The sequence below is a fragment of the Solanum verrucosum genome, unplaced genomic scaffold (genome assembly GCF_900185275.1).
Source record: "Solanum verrucosum unplaced genomic scaffold, falcon-dt-bn FXZP01000079.1, whole genome shotgun sequence".
In the NCBI taxonomy this organism is placed as follows: Eukaryota; Viridiplantae; Streptophyta; class Magnoliopsida; order Solanales; family Solanaceae; genus Solanum; species Solanum verrucosum.
In genome coordinates this window covers 2,318,099-2,340,114 of record NW_026020368.1, presented here as the reverse complement: position 1 = coordinate 2,340,114, position 22,016 = coordinate 2,318,099, and the positions used below count along the sequence as shown (strand labels likewise).

Sequence of the window (22,016 nt, the reverse complement as noted above, 5' to 3'; positions counted from 1 at the left end):
TTCGATATTTCAGGTTCAAGCCTTAATGATAAATTATATTATTTTTTTGGTAAGGAACATTTCGTCATTAATTGACCTAATGTTATGAAGATCTGAATTAATTAGTGGATCCGATTCCTAATGACGTTAGGGTACTGAATATCAAATGGGAAAAAAAAGTAAACAATCCAAAAGTCATTAAATCTCAATAATTTTAAATATACTATCCTAGAGTTCGTTATATAGAAAAGAGGAAAATGACAAAATTGACCATGCCTTAAAACACTATAAATTAACATCCATTCTTACTTACTTTGACAAGTTATTCACTCCTTATTCCTATACCATTTCTACTTATTCACAAAAAAGAAATCAAACTCTTTATATTCCAAAAAAACATGTCAAGAAACATAATTCCCATTTACTCTTTACTATCACTCTTTTTGATGTCTCTTTGTTTGGTTTTAGCAAATGCAGACGTTCAATGTACAGATATGATGACAAATTTGATGCCATGCCAAGGGTTCTTAATGAGTGGAGATGAGTCTCCTAGTGTTGATTGTTGCAGTAAAGCACAAGCTCTTGACAAACAATTCGCAGCGTCTGATAAACCGGACCGCGAAGGTATCTGCTCATGCCTCAAGGCTGCTGCACAAATGCCTATAAATCTTGAGAAAGCAGCAATGCTCCCTGCCTTATGCAACCTTGATACCAAAATACCTATCGACCCTAACGTTGATTGCACCACGTAACTTCTTCGATCTCATGTTATATATATGTCTTTAATATCGTTTTGTTTTGTTTTATGTGACACATTTTTCATTGAAATATATGTTGTAACATGTTTTAATATATTTCCTTGTAGGGTTTGAAGGACAAGCTAGTATTGGAATCCTATTAATTAGAAGAAGTGATATACATGTTTCCATTATATGATGATGTAATGTTTTTAATAAAAGGACTCTATAGCTACACTATCCCAATTATATTATGTTATATTTAAAATTATGTTTAACATCTATTTTGTGTTAGTGGGAAAAAGCCCTGCTTTATACGCATATTAATAAGAAAAGAAAATATTGTTGTTGAAGCTTAGTGTATTATCATTCTTTTTGATCCATTAATTATATATTTCTCTTCCCCTCCCTCGCCCTTTGGGACAAAATCAAAATTTGTATAATATGATTTCTCATTATTGAAAAATAAAAGTTGAAGACGAAACCAAAACCTAAAATTTAATCATCATATATGGAAATCGGACAAAACGTTCTTTTATTCCCCCTGAAAGTGGCTACATTTCAATGAATTTTCAAGCATAATATGTAAATGTGACTTTTAACTTGACCTTTACTGGCATGCATACCCTTAAACTTTGGATGTGCATAAGTGAACACTTAAACTTGTATAAAATTAACAAATAGACACATACAATATAGATACATTACATTATATAGACATAGTTATACATTATTTACACAATACAGATACATTACATTCCCTATATTTTATATAACAATCTATAAATATGTATAACAATGTGTATGGATATATATACATCTTTTATATATAATTATACATTATTTTTATGTGAAAAAGAGTAAATTACATTAGCTGTAAACTATTTGGTACATATACGTAAGAATCCCATTAATGGGAAATAATTAATCATCAAATGTATGTCAAGTTACTTAAATTATTGAAATTTCCTAAAATGATGTAAACTGAATTTGTTAGATGATTTTGATTGTTATCAACTTAATGGCAAAGCTTCTCCGGATTTCTATCATACTTGCGTTCAAGACCAACCTTTTCTTTTCATTATTATTTTTCCTAGATCTGTTTATGATAATAATAATCGGGGATGTATATATTTATTTATTTGGATAGATAATTTTTTTTGAATTTATAAATTTAAAAGTTTGACGGGTTCAGTAATAGGAACTTAAAGCTTAAACCAAGTCAATCATAAATTTAGCTTTTCGTAATAATATACCATCCTCTCGAAATCTTGAATACACATCTTATATTAATAATTATCAACAAATTATTTACCCTACTAAACGATTTCCTACTTTAAGATGTTGCTTACATTCTCCATAAAGTTCTATAAGAAACTTGCTAGCCTAGCTAATCCAATTATTTTAAAATCCACCCCCACACTATGAAAGAACATATTTTCTCTACTCTTTTCCATTCCCTTATGATGATAGTTGATAAGTAAAAAAAGAAAGGATATTGGGTCTGGTTAAAAGAAGGAAATGATTTATTTAGGAGAAATTGGATATTTTTATTTGATTTGGGGGATTTCATACAAATTAGGGGCATATTTAAATATTTGCATAAAGGAAAATTAGTATATTTAGCCCAATATATAATGATGAACAAACTTAACTAATAAATGAAAGTAAAAATTGGAGGAGTTAATATTCTGACCCTTACCCCCAAAAAGTAGATATTCCAAAAGTCATTATTTATCAATAAATTTAAAAGTCATACTAAAAAAAGGAAGAATCATTTCATGAGGAAAATGATAAAATAAATAAATCATAGAGTTGGTTACATAGAGGAGTAAAATGACAAATTGAGCATGCCTTAAAGCACTATAAATTAAGATCAAATCTTTCACTTAATTCATATACCTTTCTCCGATTCCGTTTTATCTCTCTAGTTCACTTATTTAGCTCTTTAAAACTCCAAAGGAAAAATGTCAAGAAACATAATTCCTACTTACTCTTTACTATCACTCTTTTTGATGTCTCTTTGTTTTGTTTTAGCAAATTCAGACGTTCCATGCGCAGATGTGATGTCAAATTTGTACCCATGCCAAGGGTTCTTAATGAAAGGAGACAAGTCCCCTACTGTTGCCTGTTGCAGTGGAGCACAAACTGTTGACAAACAGTTCCAGGAGTCCGATAAGCCGGACCGCGAAGCCATCTGCTTATGTCTCTCGAATGCTGTAAAAAAGTTGCATATAGATCCTATGAAAGCAGGAATACTCCCTATTTTATGCAACCTTACTATGGATCCTAATGTTGATTGCTCTGAGTTACGTCTTCTACCTATATGCTCTGTTTTGTTTTATATAACACACTTCTCGTTTTACATTTAGTGACATGCATGCTCCATGTCTAATTATAACAATTGACATATATGTCATAGTAAGTTGTCAATAATGTGAATGTCTCATGACATTAGTGGTGAAAACAATCGATGTGTTGTCTTTTTATCTGACTTGGACAATCCTCCATCACCGCGCTAGTCTTGACCATTTTCCTAACGTTTACTCAAATATATTTTTGACATCTATCTAAAGGTCTATGTATGTTTCTTTCTTAAGTTTCGTGCTTAATCAATAACCTTTGAAATGGGGGAGATGAAATTAAAGATTTATGTATTGTCTACAACATTCATTTTTTGTCTATAAACTTCGAATCATCTCCCCCGCAGAGCTTGTATTACTAGATTTTTATATTTTTTGCTTCAACATTTAATTAATCAATATATATATATATATATATATATATATATATCATAGTAATAACAATATATATTGAATGGATGTTGATTACCATTTTTGTTTCTATTCTCTTGTAGGGTTTGAAGGACAAGTACTGGAATCCCATTAGAAGAAGTGATATACAAGTTTCCATTATATAATGCAATGTTTTTACTAATTAAAAGGACTCTAATATGGCTACACTATCCCAATTATATCATGTAACATCTATTTTGTGTTGGTGGAAAAAAAAGCCTTGGCTATACTCATATGAATAAGAAAATATTGTTGTTGAGCTTAATTAGTGTATAATCTTTCTTTTTGATCCATTAAATACTTCCTCACCCTTTGGGACAAATAATTCAAAAATAACCATTTTCCAGAATAGCACAATGTTCTCCAATCAACCATATCTTTAAGTACAAATTTCATCTAATGATTTCATATTGCGATATGAAATTCACATGTCCGTCCAAATGCCTGGTGACCGGATGTTTTAGGCTATTTTTATGAGCAAAAAAGTGAGTTACATAAGCGAGATAATATCTCAAATGGTCACTCAACTATGAATATCTTTCTTCAGAAAGTCACTCAATATGGATAGTTTTCTCAGAAAGTCACTTAACTTTGTTGTATAACTCAAACGTCACTCCCCTATGTGTAGTTATCTTAGAAAGTCACTCAATTATGAAATGTTATCTTGGAAAGTCACTAAACCAATCTAAACAATTTTTTCATTAAATTTTGTTGACATGAGATTTTTATTTTATGATTAATTTTTATAAAATAAAATAAAATGTCAATGTTAATCATTTTATTGATGCAACCCACTAAAATTATATACAAATATATATTTATCAAGGCTTCATTTTAGATGAATTTAAAATAATATTTAAAGCAATCACTCAAATATGACGACATAATTTGCTACTCTAATTTTTCTCATATAATTAGAAACATTGGAATCTTCGTTATTGTCTAACTATTGTTCAAACCTTGACACAATTAACTGATCACCCAATTATAAGCTAATTTTCTTATATAAAATACGTAACAGAGTTGTTTGTTTTTATATTTATAATATAACTTAGATTGGTACTTTAGATATAATTTTGTTTTACTAACTATAATATTAAATTTTGTTGTATTATATATATTACTTAAGTATAGTGCGACATGACAATAAAAAGATTACAATGAGAACTTTTTCATTTCTTAAAAATTTAGCTTCAAATAAAATTTTCAAAACCAACAATTTTTAATGAAAAAAATATTTAAATTGGTTGGGTGACGTTCTATTTGAAATATCAATAGTTGATTACCTTTCTAAGATAACTATTCATAGTTACGTTGAGTGACTTTCCGAGATAACTATACATAGTTGAGTGACTTTAGGGTTATAAAACAAAATTGAGTGACTTTTTGGGAAAACTATTCATAGTTGAGTGACTTTCTGAGAAAGTGTCACGCCCCGAGCCTACATCCTGGGTGGGACTGGCACTCGAGAGCCATTATTGGCCCCAAACAAACCCTTGACCTGGCTTACTTACTCAGCAGAAGACTTAAACACATGAAATAGTCTAAAAAGGAACTTGTGAAATAACTTAGAATGTCCTTAAGTAAACATTCAAACTTTAGCCAAAATGGCAACCTCAAGTCTCAAAACATAAGCCAATAATAAAGTAGTGACAAATGAATTTAACTAACTGACTGTCTATCTATGAAGCCTCTAAACAACTGAGATGGATGTCGGGTAGGGCTGTTCAAAACCGAACCGAAACCGATAACCCGAACCGATAAAAAAGTTATTGGTTTATAGTATTGGGTTATTGGTTTAGCGGCTTTGATAACGGTTTTGATATTTTTTGTTATTGGGTTATCGGTTCTTAACGGTTTGAAGTTTTTTCTTAACGGGTTAACCGATAACCCGATAGTAAATTAAATAATTATATTTATACCATTTTGTATATAAAGTCCTCGACTGAGAGTTTGATTTCCTACTTTTATTTTTGGTTGTCTCAAGCACTTGGTTATTCTACAATGTAAAAGTGTTTGCTTTTGAGCAAGATGTAACTTGTGAACTCATGTGCATGGTTTATTTGGTTTGTCACCTTGTTTCTAAGTGATTTTCAATGTTTTATTTTTGTGTCAAATCTTAACGGTTAAACCGATAACCAAACCGATAACAATAAAAAACTGATAAATCAATAACCGATAAGTCAATATCTTAATGGTTCTATAACAGTTTAGCATCTCTACAAATCGATAACCAATAAGCCAATCCGATAAACTTCACAACTGAACCGAACCGACCGATATGTAGCCCTAATGTCGGGACAGCCCATGACATCCTAATGAACTAATAATAAAACTGAAAGCAATAAAAGGGATCCTCCGGAAGCAAAGAGGCTTACCACAAGACTCTGAGTGCTCAAACTGGATCAACGAGGCGCTGGATGTTAATCCTGGTTACCTGCGTCTGCATCACAATAAGATGCAAGCCAACTGGCATCAGTACATTGAATGTACGAGTATGCAAGTTGGAATGCTAAACATAACATAGGCTTGAAAAGAATTTGAAAGAAACGCTTACCTTAGCTCTTCTCAACTCATGAATAACTTAACTCAATATAAAACAATAAAACACATGCAATTTATGAAAATCTTTATAAAACAGTAAAAACAACTTAGTTCGTTAAAGAGAATGCAATAACAAACTTAACTTTAGTCATATAATAAAGTAATATAGTTTCTGGAGGAGTTTCTCTAACCGACAACCACCACTATGAGCCTAAGTGGTGATATAGCGTCTTGCCCACGCTGCCAGAATTGTCCTATACTTTGCCGTCATATAAAACGCTTAACTTAGTTGATCCACTAGTCTATGCTAAAAGCATCTTAATGCGTCATCTAAAAAGTATGATCCTTTACTACCCATGATGGCTACATGGTTTATGGAGACTTGAGTTAATATGAACTCACATCCCCATATCGGTGCTCAATACTACTCCCAAAATATACTTAGCTCATATGTTTTGAAAACAAACTTCTTTCTTTGGTTTGAGATAATTACTCAATACTTAGCTTAAAAGATCTCTTGAAATCAGTGTTCCCTTTCTTACTCAAATGTGAAAACATTTTAAACTCTTGGGAATACTTAGGTCCCTTATAGCTTTTTGAGAAATGAACTCAACTCTTTACTCTTGACTTAACTTGAAACTTAAGTCTTAGAACAAAGTTAAAACGTTTGTAAAAGACTTTTGAAAACTTTATAAACTTCTCTTAACTTGACTCTTAACTTCACTTGACTCGGTTCTTAACTTTTCTTGAATTGAATTATGGATTCAAGGATTGTGATTTGTGATAGGAAAGATCTCATGATGTTTAGGAGTGTTTGTAGATAGCTAAACATGAGAAAAGATCAAGAAATCACCGTCTTGGAACAAGTCCGCGACGCTGATTTTCATTTAAATATATGATCGCGAAAATTAATTTTGAGACAGAGGAGTCCGCGTCCTAGCCGCGACGCGGAGCTAACTTTTATTCACTGAGGGAGCAAGTCCGCGACACGGACTTGCATGCCAAAACCTGCTCGATTTTTCCTTCTTCGTTTTCCAGCCCCAATTCGCCTAAACTCGACTATTGTTCTCAAATTCATTTTAGATTCAGATACCCAGCATATGTACTCAAGATCCTAACTCAAAACTACTCTAAAACTCAACGTAAAGATCTCAGAACTCCTCAATTCAGCCCAATTCAAGAACGACATTCAAATTCAAGAATACATATCAAGAACATAAACTTTCAAACTCTTTTAGGACGAATTTCACTGAACGAAGCATGTTTGGAGCATGGGTGAACGAACTCAACGCTATGAAAGACTTACATACCTTGTAGGATCAATTCCTTGGCAAAATCTAAAACCAAAATCGATCGTTCTTGGCGAATCTTGCTTTTCCTCTTCTTTTCTCTTTTCTCCAAGCCCTAGCGTGAAACTTCATTTTTTAAAACTGGCTTAAATATGATTTTTACCCCAATTAACTCCTAAAAACGAATTAGAATAATTAGGTAAGGAAAAAACTAAATTACCCTTCCAAATCCGGATTAGGTTTTCCTTATTCAAACAACCCAACTTCCAAAGGGGATAACTCACTCATACGAACTCAAAATCGCGTAAACTCAGCGGCGTTGGAAAGGTTATTTCAAGAGATTTCCAACCATATCTGGAAATACACCTAACTCATCCTGATCTAGGAGTTATGGCTATTTGAAGTTGATCAAAACTCAACTTATTCTAACTTAACAAAATTTCCAGATTTTCATTCTTTCCAAAAAAAAATGATTGTTTCCAACTATTAGCTTCTTCCTAGTTATTTCAATTGCGAGATGTTACAGAAAGTTATCCATAATTGAGTGACCATTTGAAATATTATCTTTTCCCTAAGCTGCAAACTAGTTGGAGTTAATATCTTAAAATGTCACTGAACTATGAGAAATTATCTTGTAAAGTCACTAACTTTATTTTGTATCACTAAAATCACTCAACTTAACGCATTTGTCTTCTAAAATCACTCAAATACAATTTATCATTAAAACAAATTTGACATGGCAAATTAAATTATATTGTATGCCATGTCATGACCCCACAAATAAATAAACTTATAAAATTTATTTATTTTAATGTCATGTAATCATGGACCCCATAAATAAACAAAATTATAAAATTTATTATTTTTATGTCTTCCCCTCTTAAATCTGTTTTTGCAATAAAATTCGTAACGTTTTTTTTGGGACTATTACCGACAATCAAAATTTATTTCTTATCAATAACATTTAAAAAAATTCTAATCAACATTGGAAATAAATGTTAAACTCAATGGCACTGACTATATTACCTCCCGTGTCCACCATATACATCAATTCCAATTTAAAATAAGAAAAACACAAGTAAGTAGTAACATTAGAGCATTTCTAAAAATATATTACATACTAGGTGTTATGAGCATCATTGTTAGCCAAAAAATAAAAAAAAATAACAATATATTGTGTCGTAATAGGTGTTTCACATAACCACAAAAAATTACAAAGATAATTTCTATACTTTGCTATGATTTCCAATCTTCTTCTTCTTCTGAACTTCAACAATGTACTCCTTCATGACTTTTCTCTTAAAGAATCTGCCTCTCTTAGAAGTATGAACTAACCTCCTCTGAATACAGGGGAAAAAAATTAGAATACAAAAAGCCCTAAATCCATTTCGAGATTCTACAATAAAAGGATAATATAGCTAAAAATTTATATTTTTTACCTCGTTTTGAAGTAGGATTGGTTTAGCAAGCGCGTAGTGATCCCTTTCGTCGGTATTAGAAACTTGTGGGTGCGGGGGGGGGGGGGGGGGGATTCTTTTACAGATTTCATCACATTATTCCTCGAAGAAGTGAAGGAATCCATTGTGTATGAAAAATTTCAGCATCAATAACCTTAAAATAGACTTTACAACGCCTCTCTGTGGATGAGAATTTTAGGAGAAATAGAGAAAGAAGTAGAAGAAGGAAGCAGGAGATTTGGCAAAAGAAATAGGGTTTTAGTGTTTTAGAAGAAGACAACTTGTGGGTGGGTGGGTATATTATTAATAAAATATTTTATGATTTTATTTATTTGTGGGGCCATGATTACATGACATAAAATATATATTATTTTGCCGTGTCAGATTTATTTTGGTGACAAATATTGTTTAATGATTTTTGTAGATAAAAGTGTTAAGTTGAGTGATTTTAGTGATACAAAATAAAGTTTAGTGACTTTACAAGATAATTTTTCATAGTTCAGTGACCTTTTAAGATATTAACTCAAACTAGTTGCCTCAGTGGTACATATACGTAAGAATTCCATAAATGAGAAAATAATTGATTATCAAATGTATGTCAAGTTATTTAAGTAATTGAAATTTACTAAAATGATCTAAACTGAATCAGTTAGATTTCTAATTTCTATCATACTTGCATTCAAGACCAACCTTTTCTTTCCATTATTATTTTTTCCTCTATTTATGATATTTGAGGAGTTTTTTGGGTTTACTTGAATTCATGTTCTTTTATCATGATCATGAATCATAGTTTCATATTTTTTAATAATACTTAAATATAAATGTGTAAGTTCACGTTAGAAGTATCATATAATGTGAATATGTGTGATGATGACGCACTTTAAGTAAGGTTAGAAATTTTAATCTTACATTTATCTTTTAAAATATGAGCAAAACCTTTCTAAGTGGTTATTGGTAGAACTTTTTGGATTTTAATAAATATTTTTTTGCATTAATCTTTCAAAATATTCAAGTCTGTCACATTGAAAATTCATTATTTTTTTAGCACTATTAATTTTTATATAAATAAACCAAATGTGTATATTAAAACTAATAGTACTGGATGATATACCATTCATTCAAGGAAAAAATATCTAAATACATAATTTATTTTATCATATTCTCTAAAATTTCCTACCATTTGAAAAAATTACAAAACTACTCTCTCCTATTCTCGAATACATCACTTTACGCGATGTATTGCGGACATAGAGTGATATATCCGAAACCGAGACGCGATATATTGGAACATTGAGGGATGTAATCAAAATCGAGATGCAATGTATCCAAAAACGTACTCAAATTCCACCAAATTTAAAGGATTTTTGTAATTTGAAAAAGAGTAGGGATAACATGTAATTAGCTCTTAACGTTATGAGATTTGTGTAAATTTCCTTCATTCAATCGGTCTAGCTGATCTCAATACCTTTGACACATCTGACTATAACTATATATATATACACACACTACTATACTACTATTTGAATAGATGAAAAATAATTTGAGATCTATAAATTTAAAATTTGATGGTTCAGTAATATGAGCCTAAAGGTTAAATCAATCAATCTTAAATTTATTTTTTCATAATAATGTACTCATCCTCTCAAAATTTTAAATACGCATCTAATAATAATTATCAACAAATTATTTACCTAAACGATTTCCTATTTTAAGGTGTTGCTTACATTCTCCGTAATAAGAAACTTGCTAGCATTGCTAATCCAATTAAAATCTCCCCCACCCCCCACTATGAAAGATGAACAATTTTGCGTATAATTATTTTCTACTCTTTTCCTTTTCCTTATGATCGATGACAAGTAAAAAAATGGCAAGGATATTGGGTCAGGTTAAAAGAAGGGAATGAATTATTTAGATTTTAGGGGAAATTGGATATTATTGTTTGATTTTTAGGAGATTTTATTCAAATTAAAGGCATATTTAAATATTTTCATGACTGTAGGCATATATATCTGACCCAATAATATGACAAAGAACACATTTAATTAATAAACGAAAGTAAAAAGAATATTCTGACCTTTAACCCCCCAAAAAGTAGATATTTGGTGTATTTCTTATTAACATGAGCCTTATTGTCTCATATAAATGCATCTTCATTGCTAATTTCCTCTCCAAATTTTGTCTCAAGAGGTCTCCAGAATTTCTAACCATTGCGCATGCATCTTTTAAATTATCGAGTGCTATTAGCTTTTTCCGAAAACTTGAGTGCAATGATCAGTTATATGAGCAATTAATTCCAACCCTTGGTTAGGGACGCATTGCTTAAGGAAAGACTGAAAGTGAGACAATTGGAGCAGATTATTTTTCTGCACAAAAGCATGAAAGAAAGTCCCAACTAAGATGTGTGCTATTGTTTATGAAGATGAAAAAATCAAGCTATAGCATATGGAGGTTTGGGGGGAGTCGTGCTTAGCACATGTATTTATTTTTGTTAGTTTTTTAATAGTAGTTAACAAAAAGGATGTTTAGGAAAGTTTTGGGATAGTTGAAGGATATTTTTTGTTCACAATTATACTATAAAAATGTACTCTAAGTTTGAGTTATACTTGAAGGATGATTTTAGCCTAAAACTCTATAATTATTTGTTCTACTCTTTTCCTTTTCCTAAGATGATAAGTTAAAAAAATAAATAAAGGCAAGGATATTGGGTCAGGTTAAAAGAAGGGAATGAATTATTTAGATTTTATTCAAATTAGGGACATATTTAAATATTTTCATGACAATAGACTGATATTTTTGACCCAATAATATAACGAAGAACACATTTAACTAAGAAATGAAAGTAAAGGAATATTAAGACTATTAACCCCCCAAAAAGTAGATATTACAAAAGTCATTATTTATCAATAATTTTAAAAGTCATACTAAAAAAAAGAAGAATCATTTCATGAGGAAAATGATAAAACAAATAATCATAGAGTTGGTTATATAGAGGAGTAAAATGACAAATTGAGCATGCCTTTAAAGCACTATAAATTAACATCCAATCTTTCACTTAATTCATACACCTTTTTTCCTTCACAAAGGAAAAAATTTCATTTTATCTAGTTCACTTATTTATCTCTTTAAATTCCAAAGAAAGATGTCAAGAAACATAATTCCTACTTACTCTTTACTATCACTCTTTTTGATGTCTGTTTGTTTTGTTTTAGCAAATGCAGACGTTGAATGCGCAGATGTGATATCGAATTTGTTCCCATGCCAAGGGTTCTTAATGAATGGAGACAAGTCCCCTAGTGTTGCCTGTTGCAGTGGAGCACAAATTATTGCCAAACAATTCCAAGATTCTGAAAAGCCGGACCGCGAAAGCATCTGCTTATGTCTCAAGAATGCTGCAATAAATTTACCTATAGATCTTAAGAAAGCAGCAATGCTCCCTCTTTTATGCAACTTTACTACCACAATACGCATCGATCCTAATGTTGATTGCACTAAGTAACGTCTACCTATATGCTCTGTTTTGATTTATATGACACACTTCACGTTTTACATTATAGTGACAATGCTTGATATCTAATTATATCGTACAATTAATTGAGATATATGTCATAACATTGTTTTTATATATTCTCTTGTAGGGTTTGAAGGACAAGTACTGGAATTCCATAAGAAGAAGTGATATACAAGTTTCCATTTTAAAATGCAATGTTTTTTTTTCTAAAAGGACTCTATGTCTACACTATATATCCTAATTATATTCTGTTTCAATATTATGTAACATCTATTTTGTGTTGGTGAAAAAACCCTTGCTTATACTCATATGAATAAGAAAATATTATACTATTGTTGTTGATAGCTTAGTGTATAATCTTTCTTTTTGATCCATTAACTTCTTCCTCACACATGAGAAAATAATTTATTATCAAATGTATGTCAAGTTATTTAAGTAATTGAAATTTACTAAAATGATCTAAACTGAATTTGTTAGATGATTTCTATCATACGTTTATGATAATAATAATAATAATAATAATCAGGGGCTTATTTTGGGGAGTTTCTTGGGTTTACTTGAATTCATGTTCTTTTATCAAGATCATGAATCATAGTGTTATATTTTTTTTTAATAATACTTAAATATAAATAATTGAATTCACGCGCTCAAAGTATCATATAATGTGATGATTGGATGCCCCTATTTAAATAAGGTTGGAAATTTAAATCTTATATTTATCTTTCAAAAATTGAGCCAACACCTTTCGAAGTGGTTACTGGTAGAATTTTTTAGGTTTTAACTAAAAAAAAATTTGCATTAATCTTTTAAAATATTCAAGTATGTCACATTGAAAATTCATAATATTTTAGCACTATTAATTTTTATATAAATAAACCAAATGTGTAAACTAAAACTAATAGTACTGGATGATATATACCATACATTCAAGGAAAAGTTACCTAAACACATAACTTATTTTACCATATTCTTTAAAAATCCCTACCATTTGAAAAAAATTACAAAAATCTCTACTCTCTCCTATTCTCGGATACATCACTTTATGCGATGAATCGTTTGGATACCTCACTTTACGCGATTGATGTATCGTAAAAGTTGAGTGATGTATCCGAAATTGAGATGCGATGTATCGGAACGTTGAGAGATGTATTCGAAAATGGAACGTGACGTATTAGGCCGTTTTGGGATGTCTCCAAATTACACCAAATTTAATGAATTTTTGTAATTTGGAAAATAGTATGGATATGATGTAATTAACTCTTAACGCTATGAGATTTGTGTAAAATTCTCTTCATTCAATGGGTTCAACTGATCTCAATACCTTTGACACATATGATATAGATATATAAGAGCTTAAAGGTTAAATCAGTCAATCTTAAATTTATTTTTTCATAATGATGTACTTAGTGGTGTCAAATGGTCGGGTTGAGTTGAAATTGGAGATATTAAAATGGATTGAAATAAAAATTGGATTGGGTCCTGACCCGTCCAGGTTTACTTTGAGCTTAAATGGGTTGGGTTCAAATGGGCTTAAAAATGGGTGGGGTCTTGACCCACCCAATTTGACCCACTTAATCTCAATAATTTTCATTTATTGTTATTTAAGTTTTATAACCACAATTTGAATTTCCACTCAAAAAGATTTAAAAAAAGAAGTTACAAATGATAGATAAATCATAAAGATATAAAATAGATAATAATTCATAAATTCAATATAAGAACATACATTACATCAATGCAAATAAAGAGTCTTAGAACGAGTTGAAATTGGAAATTAAATTGGGCTCAATTGAGGATTCTCTTAAAATGGTTAATGCTTGAATGAGTTGGGATTGATTCCAATTCAAATTATCTTGAGCCCAACCCTTAAAATTTTGGGCGAATTGAACGGGTTACCTATAGTAATTGGACTCATTTTTGACAACCTTAAATGTACTCATCCTCTTAAAATCTTGAATACGCATCTAATAATAATTATCAACAAGTTATTTACCCTAGTAAACGATTTCCTATTTTAAGGTGTTGCTTACCTCCTTCTCCATAAAGTTCTATAAGAAACTTGCTAGCATAGCTAATCCAATTATTTTAAAATCAACCCCCACCCCCACTATGAAAGATGAATAATTTTGCGTATAATTATTTTCTACTCTTTTCCTTTCTCTTATGATGATAAGTTAAAAAAGAAGGCAAGGATATTGGGTCAGGTTAAAAGAAGGGAATGAATTATTTAGATTTTATTCAAATTAGGGGCATATTTAAATATTTTCATAGACTGGTATATCTGACCCAATAATATAATGAAGAACATATTTAACTAATAAACGAAAGTAAAGGAGTATTCTGATCCTTAACCCCCCCAAAAAGTAGATATTACAAAAGTCATTATTTATCAATAATTTTAAAAGTCATACTAAAAAAAGGAAGAATTATTTCATGAGGAAAATGATTTTAAAAAAAAAAAAACAATCTTAAGAGTTGGTTATATAGAGGAGTAAAATGATAAATTGAGCATGCCTTAAAGCACTATAAATTAACATCCAATTTTTCACTTAATTCATGTACCTTTCTCCTTTACAAATTTCGTTTTATCTAGTTCACTTATTTAGCTCTTTTAAATTCGAAAGAAATTAAAGATGTCAAGTAACATAATTCCTACTTACTCTTTACTAGTACTTATTTTGATGTCTGTTTGTTTTGTTTTAGCAAATGCAGACTCTGAATGTGAATTCAAATTTATTGATACCATGCGAAGGGTTCTTAATGAGTGGAAGCGATTCCCCTAATACTGCCTGTTGCAATGGAGCACAAATTATTGACAAACAATTTCAAGAGTCTGATTGCCCTGATCGCGAAGCCATCTGCTTATGTCTCAAGAATGCTGCACAAACTTTACCTATAGATCTTCAGAAAGCAGCAAAGCTCCCTGCCTTATGCAACCTTACCTACATATCTATCGACCCTAACGTTGATTGCTCCAAGTAACGTCTTCTTGTGCTATATACGTGTATATCGTTGATATTGTTCAATATGACACATTTTTCATTTTACAGTTAGTGATATGCTCGATCTAATAGCAATATGTCATAACATGTTTAAGAGTGTGAGTCGTCAATGTGAATGTCTTTATATATATTGTATAGATGCTGATTACCATTTTTGTTTCTGTTTTTATATATATATTCTCTTGTAGGGTTTGAAGGACAAGTATTGGAATATAATCCCATTAGAAGAAGTGATATACAAGTTTCCATTATATGATGATGATGTAATGTTTTTATAAAAGGACTCTATAGCTACACTATCCCAATTATATTATGTTACTGGGAAAAAAGCCTTGCTTTATACGCACATTAATAAAAATATATATCTTCCGACCCATATCTGCTCTTTAATGTTTATCGTAATTCGAATTTGAAAGCCATATGAAAAGATTGCGAACAAAGAAAAATTTATTTTAACTCTCGAAATTCAAATTAACTTTGATGTTCACTAATTGGTTCTCTTCTATCTGCACAAGGCTTACAAAAAATCTCATAATGTGGTAAATTAGAGGAAAAACAACTGCAAACATATATTTCATATAAAATATAAACATAATTTAACAAATTTGTGTCCCATACATTAACTAACTAACTGCGAATAATTTTGTGAACGACTACATAACCAAATCTCCCCGAACAACAAGAATGTTTAAAACGTTATCAAGAAGTATTCAACATTATCCTCCTCAGTTGGATTTTCTCTGTTTATTGGTACTAAACTCTCTTTATAACTAATAGGATAAACACAGCCAGAGCCAATTTCAGTGAAAGGTAAACCAAAATTTGTAATTTGTTTAACTGTGGGGTCATAATACGCCAAACTGTAAGTTCGATTCAATTCATAAATGTACTTATCATAGTCCCACATGCCAAGAGGCGAATGCCATCCTATCGGCGGATTTACTGTAATGATTTTGATCCAATTGTTCTCTCCGATCCTAGCCCATATATCGTAACAGGACGTTTCAGGTTGTGACATTTGGTTACTAGACATGGCAGCAAGAGATCCACCGCGCATCATTAGCTTCCCCCAATGATTTTTTGGAATTGCTGGTCCTTCTATTTGCCCAAACAATTCCGTTGTGAAATCAAATGTTGAAATAACATAGCCACTGCCTTTGATAAGGCATAACCAGTAATAGATCCCGTCTATATGAGTGCAACCCTGGGACTCACACAAGGTATCGTTGTAATGGAAATTAGGCTCAATGTGCTTCCAGGAGTCATTGTTCATCGAATAAACAGCACCAAACGTCCTAGGATGAGTCTCTCTTTTCTCTTCATTCGTGTATATTCGAAGACTTAGGAGTTTGTAGTCTTTGTTCACTGCATCGTACCCTATTGCAGTTACAGTATCATGCTCATCGAAGAATCGTTGAAGCTCAAATTCAACTATAGGAATAATCCTACATTCTTTGGTAGCAGGGTTCCACCAAGCAAAACGAACATTACATAGAAAATGTCCTTTCATTAACAGGATCAATCCATTAACTGGACCATAAATTCCTCTGAAATCATCAACATCTTCGCAACGGTAGACCCTCTGACTGGTAGGGACAATGCCGGTAATTAATTTATCAGGCAACAAGAAGCAGGTAAGAGCTCTTAAAGGGGGCGATGGCCTATAGTCAACACCGAATTTACAAATCCAGAGACGAGGACGACTACTCTCACAATCATAGTGTTTCTTGATAAAACTTTCGCTTTTAATAAGATCACGCCAACTTGCACATACACATTTGAATCGCAACAATGATTTCACAGGTAACCTGATTAATAAAATATCAGTTACAGCTTCTTCTCGTGAATAGCTTTCGATACTAGTTGTCATTCTGCTCCTGGTGTAAATTCCTATGACATATTCAAATATCTCGGTTATATAATAATGGTACAAATGAATGAAAGAGTTGATTTCTCAGATGATCATTTAACTAATAGACATAATCTCAAAATGTCACTCTTTTTCTTGATTCCAATTTGCTTCAAGTGACTTTCTGAGATAATAACTATTAGCTGACTGGCCATCTGAGAAATCAACTCATTAATGAAGTAAAGGCCTAAAATCAACAAATGTATCGAGTATTGGTAAACTAACCTTAGTACATGAAGATGAAGAAGAAAGATCAGTGCTTGTTCGTATGAAGAAGTGTGACAGAAAAACTATACAAGACAAATGAGAAGGCAGTTACGAATGTTAGTTACAAAAATACAGAATAAAGCAGAGAAGTAAAAAAGATGTAGATCACAAAAGGCACAAAAAAGAGTAAAATTCTGATGAAATTAGTCTTTATGTAGGTTGAACGTACAATAAGGAAACAAGAGAAAGCGCATAAAATTAGCATATAACCAATGAATTTCTTCCTATAACAATGATGATAACAATAATATCCATTAAATTGCTAAAAGACCGGGTAAAAGTACCGAGTAACATAAGGGACAAATGATTCTATAGTATAATTTAATGCTTCTTCTTCAAACATTTTGTAATATCTCATAATCGGTCGGTCCTTCACTAGTTACAATTTTGGGAGGAAATTAAAATGAGATCTCTTGCTCTCTAACAATTTGAATAAAAGAAAATGACTTTTTCAGATCTCTTACGTATAAAACTGAAGATTACTGGTAGAAAGGACATAAAACTAAAAATATAAGTTTGTATAAAGCTAGAATGCCATTTCTCCCTAAATTTGGAATTCTACAAACTATTACTACTAGTTTGTATAGTATTTCCATAAGCTTTAAAATACTCGGAGATAACCTATAATTAAATAAAAAAATTGAAGTGAAATAATCAAAAGGAAAATTAAATGTAAGGTAAATTTTGTAATGTTGGCACAAATTCATACTTTGGTAGCCAAAAAGAATATGAAGGTACATATAAGAAGTAAGGATACTCCTAATGGCGTGAGATATTTTGAGAAAAACCTTGTGGACTTGGGCCAAAAACAGATAATGTTACACCATGTTAAAGGGAAACTACACAAATGGTTGTTTTTTGGACCGCTATTTAAAGAATAGTTGAAGTTTTAAAGTTTAGCTCTGTAGGAATCAACTTTAGACCATTGGTTCTGAAGTTGAAATCACGAGTCTGAAGTTTGAAAGTAGTTCTCATCCGTTTGTAAATACGGTTCAGTTATTTTTAAATGTGGGAATATAGTAACCAGATTTCCTATGTTGTATGCAAGGTTAATATTATCCTTCCGAGAGTGGAGTTTTTTATATTCAGAATGACATTGGACTTTCAGTTGTATTTTTTAGTTTGGGATGCCAATAGTTGCTTAGAACGAGAGGTCTATTACAATATTACAATACATGTGCTAATGGTCTCTTTCTTATCTCTGTAGCATGTTTGAGCTAGAACAAGAGGACTTTTTGTTACCCTTTCAATAGGCATAATACATATATTGGACCCTAAATTTGGCTTCAAATTTTAACTTTGACCTCCAACTTTCATAGTGCACAAACAGACACTTTAACTATCCAATCTTTTAATAAATAAACACACAAATCCTACTTGGCAAAACGCGTGATGTGCACGTATTTTGCGAGAGTTAGGAGTAATTTTCGAGTCCCACAACAGTAAAAACCTCCCTTTTCCGGCCAGCAAATACCACTTGAAACCACCCAAAACCTCCATTCATTTTCTTCTTCTCCTCTCCGCTCACGCCACCACCAGCGAGCCGACTTCAACCTCAAACAACCAGCAGCTCCCAAATCCAAACACCTCCAACCCAGTTGTTCTCCTTCTTCCTCCACACCGGAGCACAACCCATGAAGTGAACGAGCTTCGAGCTCGCTAAACCAACCAAATACTCGACCCCAAACCCATCAAATCTGCCATCTCCGGCGAGAATCATCACGAAACAACACAGCTACAACCAGCAACTCGAACCAGACACAAAACAACAACCAAAAACGGACCCAACAACTACAAACACCTAAACCAAGAAGCCAGCCATTAGGAGGAATTAATTTTGATTCTTGTATATAAATTAAAATTAAATTTGATTTTTTTAGTTCTAAAATGGACATGTAAAATATTTAATTAGTTGGCAGCCATTGAGTGGCTCACTAATACACGTGGGAGCGTTTGCATTTCACGCTCTTTGGCTCCGAAAATCGTGTGTTTATTTATTTAAAGGTAGGATAGTTAAAGTGTCTATTTGTGCATTATGAAAGTTGGAGGTCAATGTTAAAATTTGAAGCCAAGTTTAAGGTCCAATATATGTATTATGCCCTTTCAATATTTTGGAGCAATCAATTACTGTTATCTTTTTTTTTAAAAAAAAAACGAAGAAGATCATGATTACATGGTGAAAACAGGGCTTTTTTCTGTTTTTCCAGGACGAATGTTGAAATGTGTGATCATCTCATCTAAAAGCTTAAGATGTTAGAGAGAGCACACTTTTATTATTTAATTATATTCTCAACACTCCCCCTCACGTGCGGGATGATTTTTTTTTTCATGGGCCAAGTACGTGGAAATTTTTTTTGATTTGGGTGGCGGTGAGATTCGATCTCAAGACCTTTGCCTGCTCTGATACCATGTCGAAGTGTGTGACGATCTCATCTAAAAACTTAAGCTATTAGAGAGATCACACTTTTATTATTTGATTATATTCTCAACAAAGAACAAGTGTTGTGATTAAAATTATTCTTTTTTTGCATTTAACTTTCTGCAATTAGTGCCAAAAGAATCGGATGCTATTGTCGATCTTACTACTTGCTATTACAAACTTTGATGTTAGTTTTTATCATCATTTGTTTGGATGCTCCTTTTGAAGTTTATAGGTTCAGAATTCTAGTCCTTCTAAGTTATTAGGTTGTAAATTAATTAATTGTACATATTCAAGGATTTCTCAAGACAAATATAGGATTTTGGACCAATCCAACTCATTATAAGCTATAGTACTCTAGCTATGCTCCTGCCTGAATGGTAACTCCATTTATACTGATGAAGGAATATAACAAATGATGATGTATTATGCTTCTAGCATTGTATGTGACTGGAAAACTAGTAATCAGCCCAAGCGTAACTTCAAATATAATATCTCAGATTGTCACTCAACTTTTTTTTCTTTTGATCGTATATATGTTATATTTTTTATTATTACAGCAAGATCAGCTCCTAAGCTTTTGTTCGTGCATTTTAAATGTAAAGACTCACAACTGTCATACATTGATCATAAGAGAATTCAATTCATCAAATCGCTGCATACTCGAAACCAAGAACAAATAAAAAGGAGTGGAATATAACATAATTAACCAAGTACATCTTTTTATCCGAAGTGTTACACAATCCAGCAACAAATATATTTACAATACGTATGTTCTCATATAATTTCCGCTTGTTTTTCTTCCACCTTGTTGACTAGGCATGTCTGAAAGCTAACACACTCGCTCATTTCACATTCATAAGCTCTTTAATATTATCCTCGTACACCCACATCTCATGGTTGTTCATCGATACTTTGTTAAAAAGTATTCAGCGTTATCGAATGGAGTTGGTTCTTTTCTCTTTACTGGAACTATACTCTCCTTATAATACAGAAACCAACAGAAGCTAGAACTTAGAAGCCGAAAATGATTAAATCCAAGATTTGTAACTTCTTTAGTGCTATGGTCATAGAAAACCAAGCTTCTAGTTTCTGTTAGCTCAAAAATAAACTTATCGTAATCCCAAACGCCTTGAGGCCAATGACTTGGTATCTGAGGATTTATAGTAAATACTTTGATCCATTTATCCTCTCCGATCGTTACCCATATATCATAAAATGATATATAAGCCCGTGCAGTGTCATTACAAGATATAGCTGCAATAGAACCACAACGTAACATTAAAGTCCCCCAATGATCCGATGGAAAAGGTGGTGGTTCCCTCTTCCCAAATAATTCCGTTGCAAAATCAAATGTTCGAATACCATACGTTGTGTTACCATCACTGTCCGTGGTTACAGACATCCAATAATGAAGTCCGTCTAAATACGTGCAATTAAGTGACACACATAAGTTGCAGTCGTAAGGTAAATCAGGCTCATCTAAAAACTTCCACGAGTCATCGTTCAATGAATAGACAGCAACGTATGTCTTAGGATAGACCTCACTTTTATCATTATCGTAAAATACTCGTATCCATATGAACTTATAGTCATTGTTCACGAGGTCTAATCCTATCCCAGCTGTCCGGGTGTGATCGTCAAAAAAATCGAGAAGCTCAAAATTCATTTTAGGAATAAGCCTACACTCTCTGGTAGCAGGATTCCACCAACAAAAGCGAACATTTTCTAAGTAATGTCCTTTCTCTAATACAAATAGGCCGTTAACCGGACCATAAATACATCTGAAATCTGTAACTCCTTCGCAACGATAAAGCCTCTGATGAGTAGGGACAATCCCGGTGAATATTTTCTCCGGGAGCACGTAGAAATTAAAACTTCTTAAAGGCTCAGGGTCATGGTTGTAGTTAACACCGAACTTGCAAACAGCTGGATGAGTACGATTACCCGGGTTATCACAGTGCTTTCTGATAAAACTCAAGCTATTGAAGAGATCACACCAATTTTTGCACACACATTTGAATCGCAACAGTGATTTCACAGGTAACCTCGATATAATATGATCAATTAAAATTTCTTCTTGCAAACAACTCTCTGTATTACTCGTCAT

General features: G+C 31.9%; 3 protein-coding genes and 1 pseudogene across 5 annotated transcripts; 2 read left to right on the top strand and 2 right to left on the bottom strand.

Moving 5' to 3' along the window:
• The first annotated feature begins 319 nt into the window (after positions 1 to 319).
• LOC125838169 (non-specific lipid-transfer protein-like) lies at positions 320 to 12,460 on the top strand. 3 transcript variants are annotated; one of them, XM_049517236.1, is made up of 2 exons: positions 320 to 727; positions 845 to 1,067. In XM_049517236.1, the coding sequence occupies exons 1-2, from the start codon at positions 378 to 380 to the stop codon at positions 849 to 851; spliced, it is 357 nt and encodes a 118-aa protein (XP_049373193.1). In that variant the 5' UTR covers positions 320 to 377; the 3' UTR covers positions 852 to 1,067. The 3 variants fall into 3 exon arrangements, with proteins under 3 accessions (XP_049373193.1, XP_049373192.1, XP_049373191.1); XM_049517235.1 differs by lacking the exon at positions 845 to 1,067 and adding an exon at positions 12,437 to 12,460 and having other exon boundaries at positions 347 to 727; XM_049517234.1 differs by lacking the exon at positions 845 to 1,067 and adding an exon at positions 3,574 to 3,630 and having other exon boundaries at positions 347 to 727.
• A 2,482-nt stretch (positions 12,461 to 14,942) lies between these two features.
• LOC125838170 (non-specific lipid-transfer protein-like) lies at positions 14,943 to 15,552 on the top strand (annotated as a pseudogene).
• Positions 15,553 to 15,999: 447 nt separating this feature from the next.
• Positions 16,000 to 17,182, bottom strand: LOC125838180 (F-box/kelch-repeat protein At3g23880-like). Its single transcript, XM_049517254.1, has one exon. It carries the CDS (start codon positions 17,179 to 17,181, stop codon positions 16,000 to 16,002), a length of 1,182 nt encoding a protein of 393 aa, XP_049373211.1. The 5' UTR covers position 17,182.
• Positions 17,183 to 19,042: 1,860 nt separating this feature from the next.
• LOC125837991 (putative F-box protein At3g17490) lies at positions 19,043 to 22,016 on the bottom strand. The gene is made up of 2 exons (XM_049517054.1): positions 20,874 to 22,016; positions 19,043 to 19,222 (listed from the first exon to the last, which is right to left on the bottom strand). The coding sequence occupies exons 1-2, from the start codon at positions 22,014 to 22,016 to the stop codon at positions 19,043 to 19,045; spliced, it is 1,323 nt and encodes a 440-aa protein (XP_049373011.1).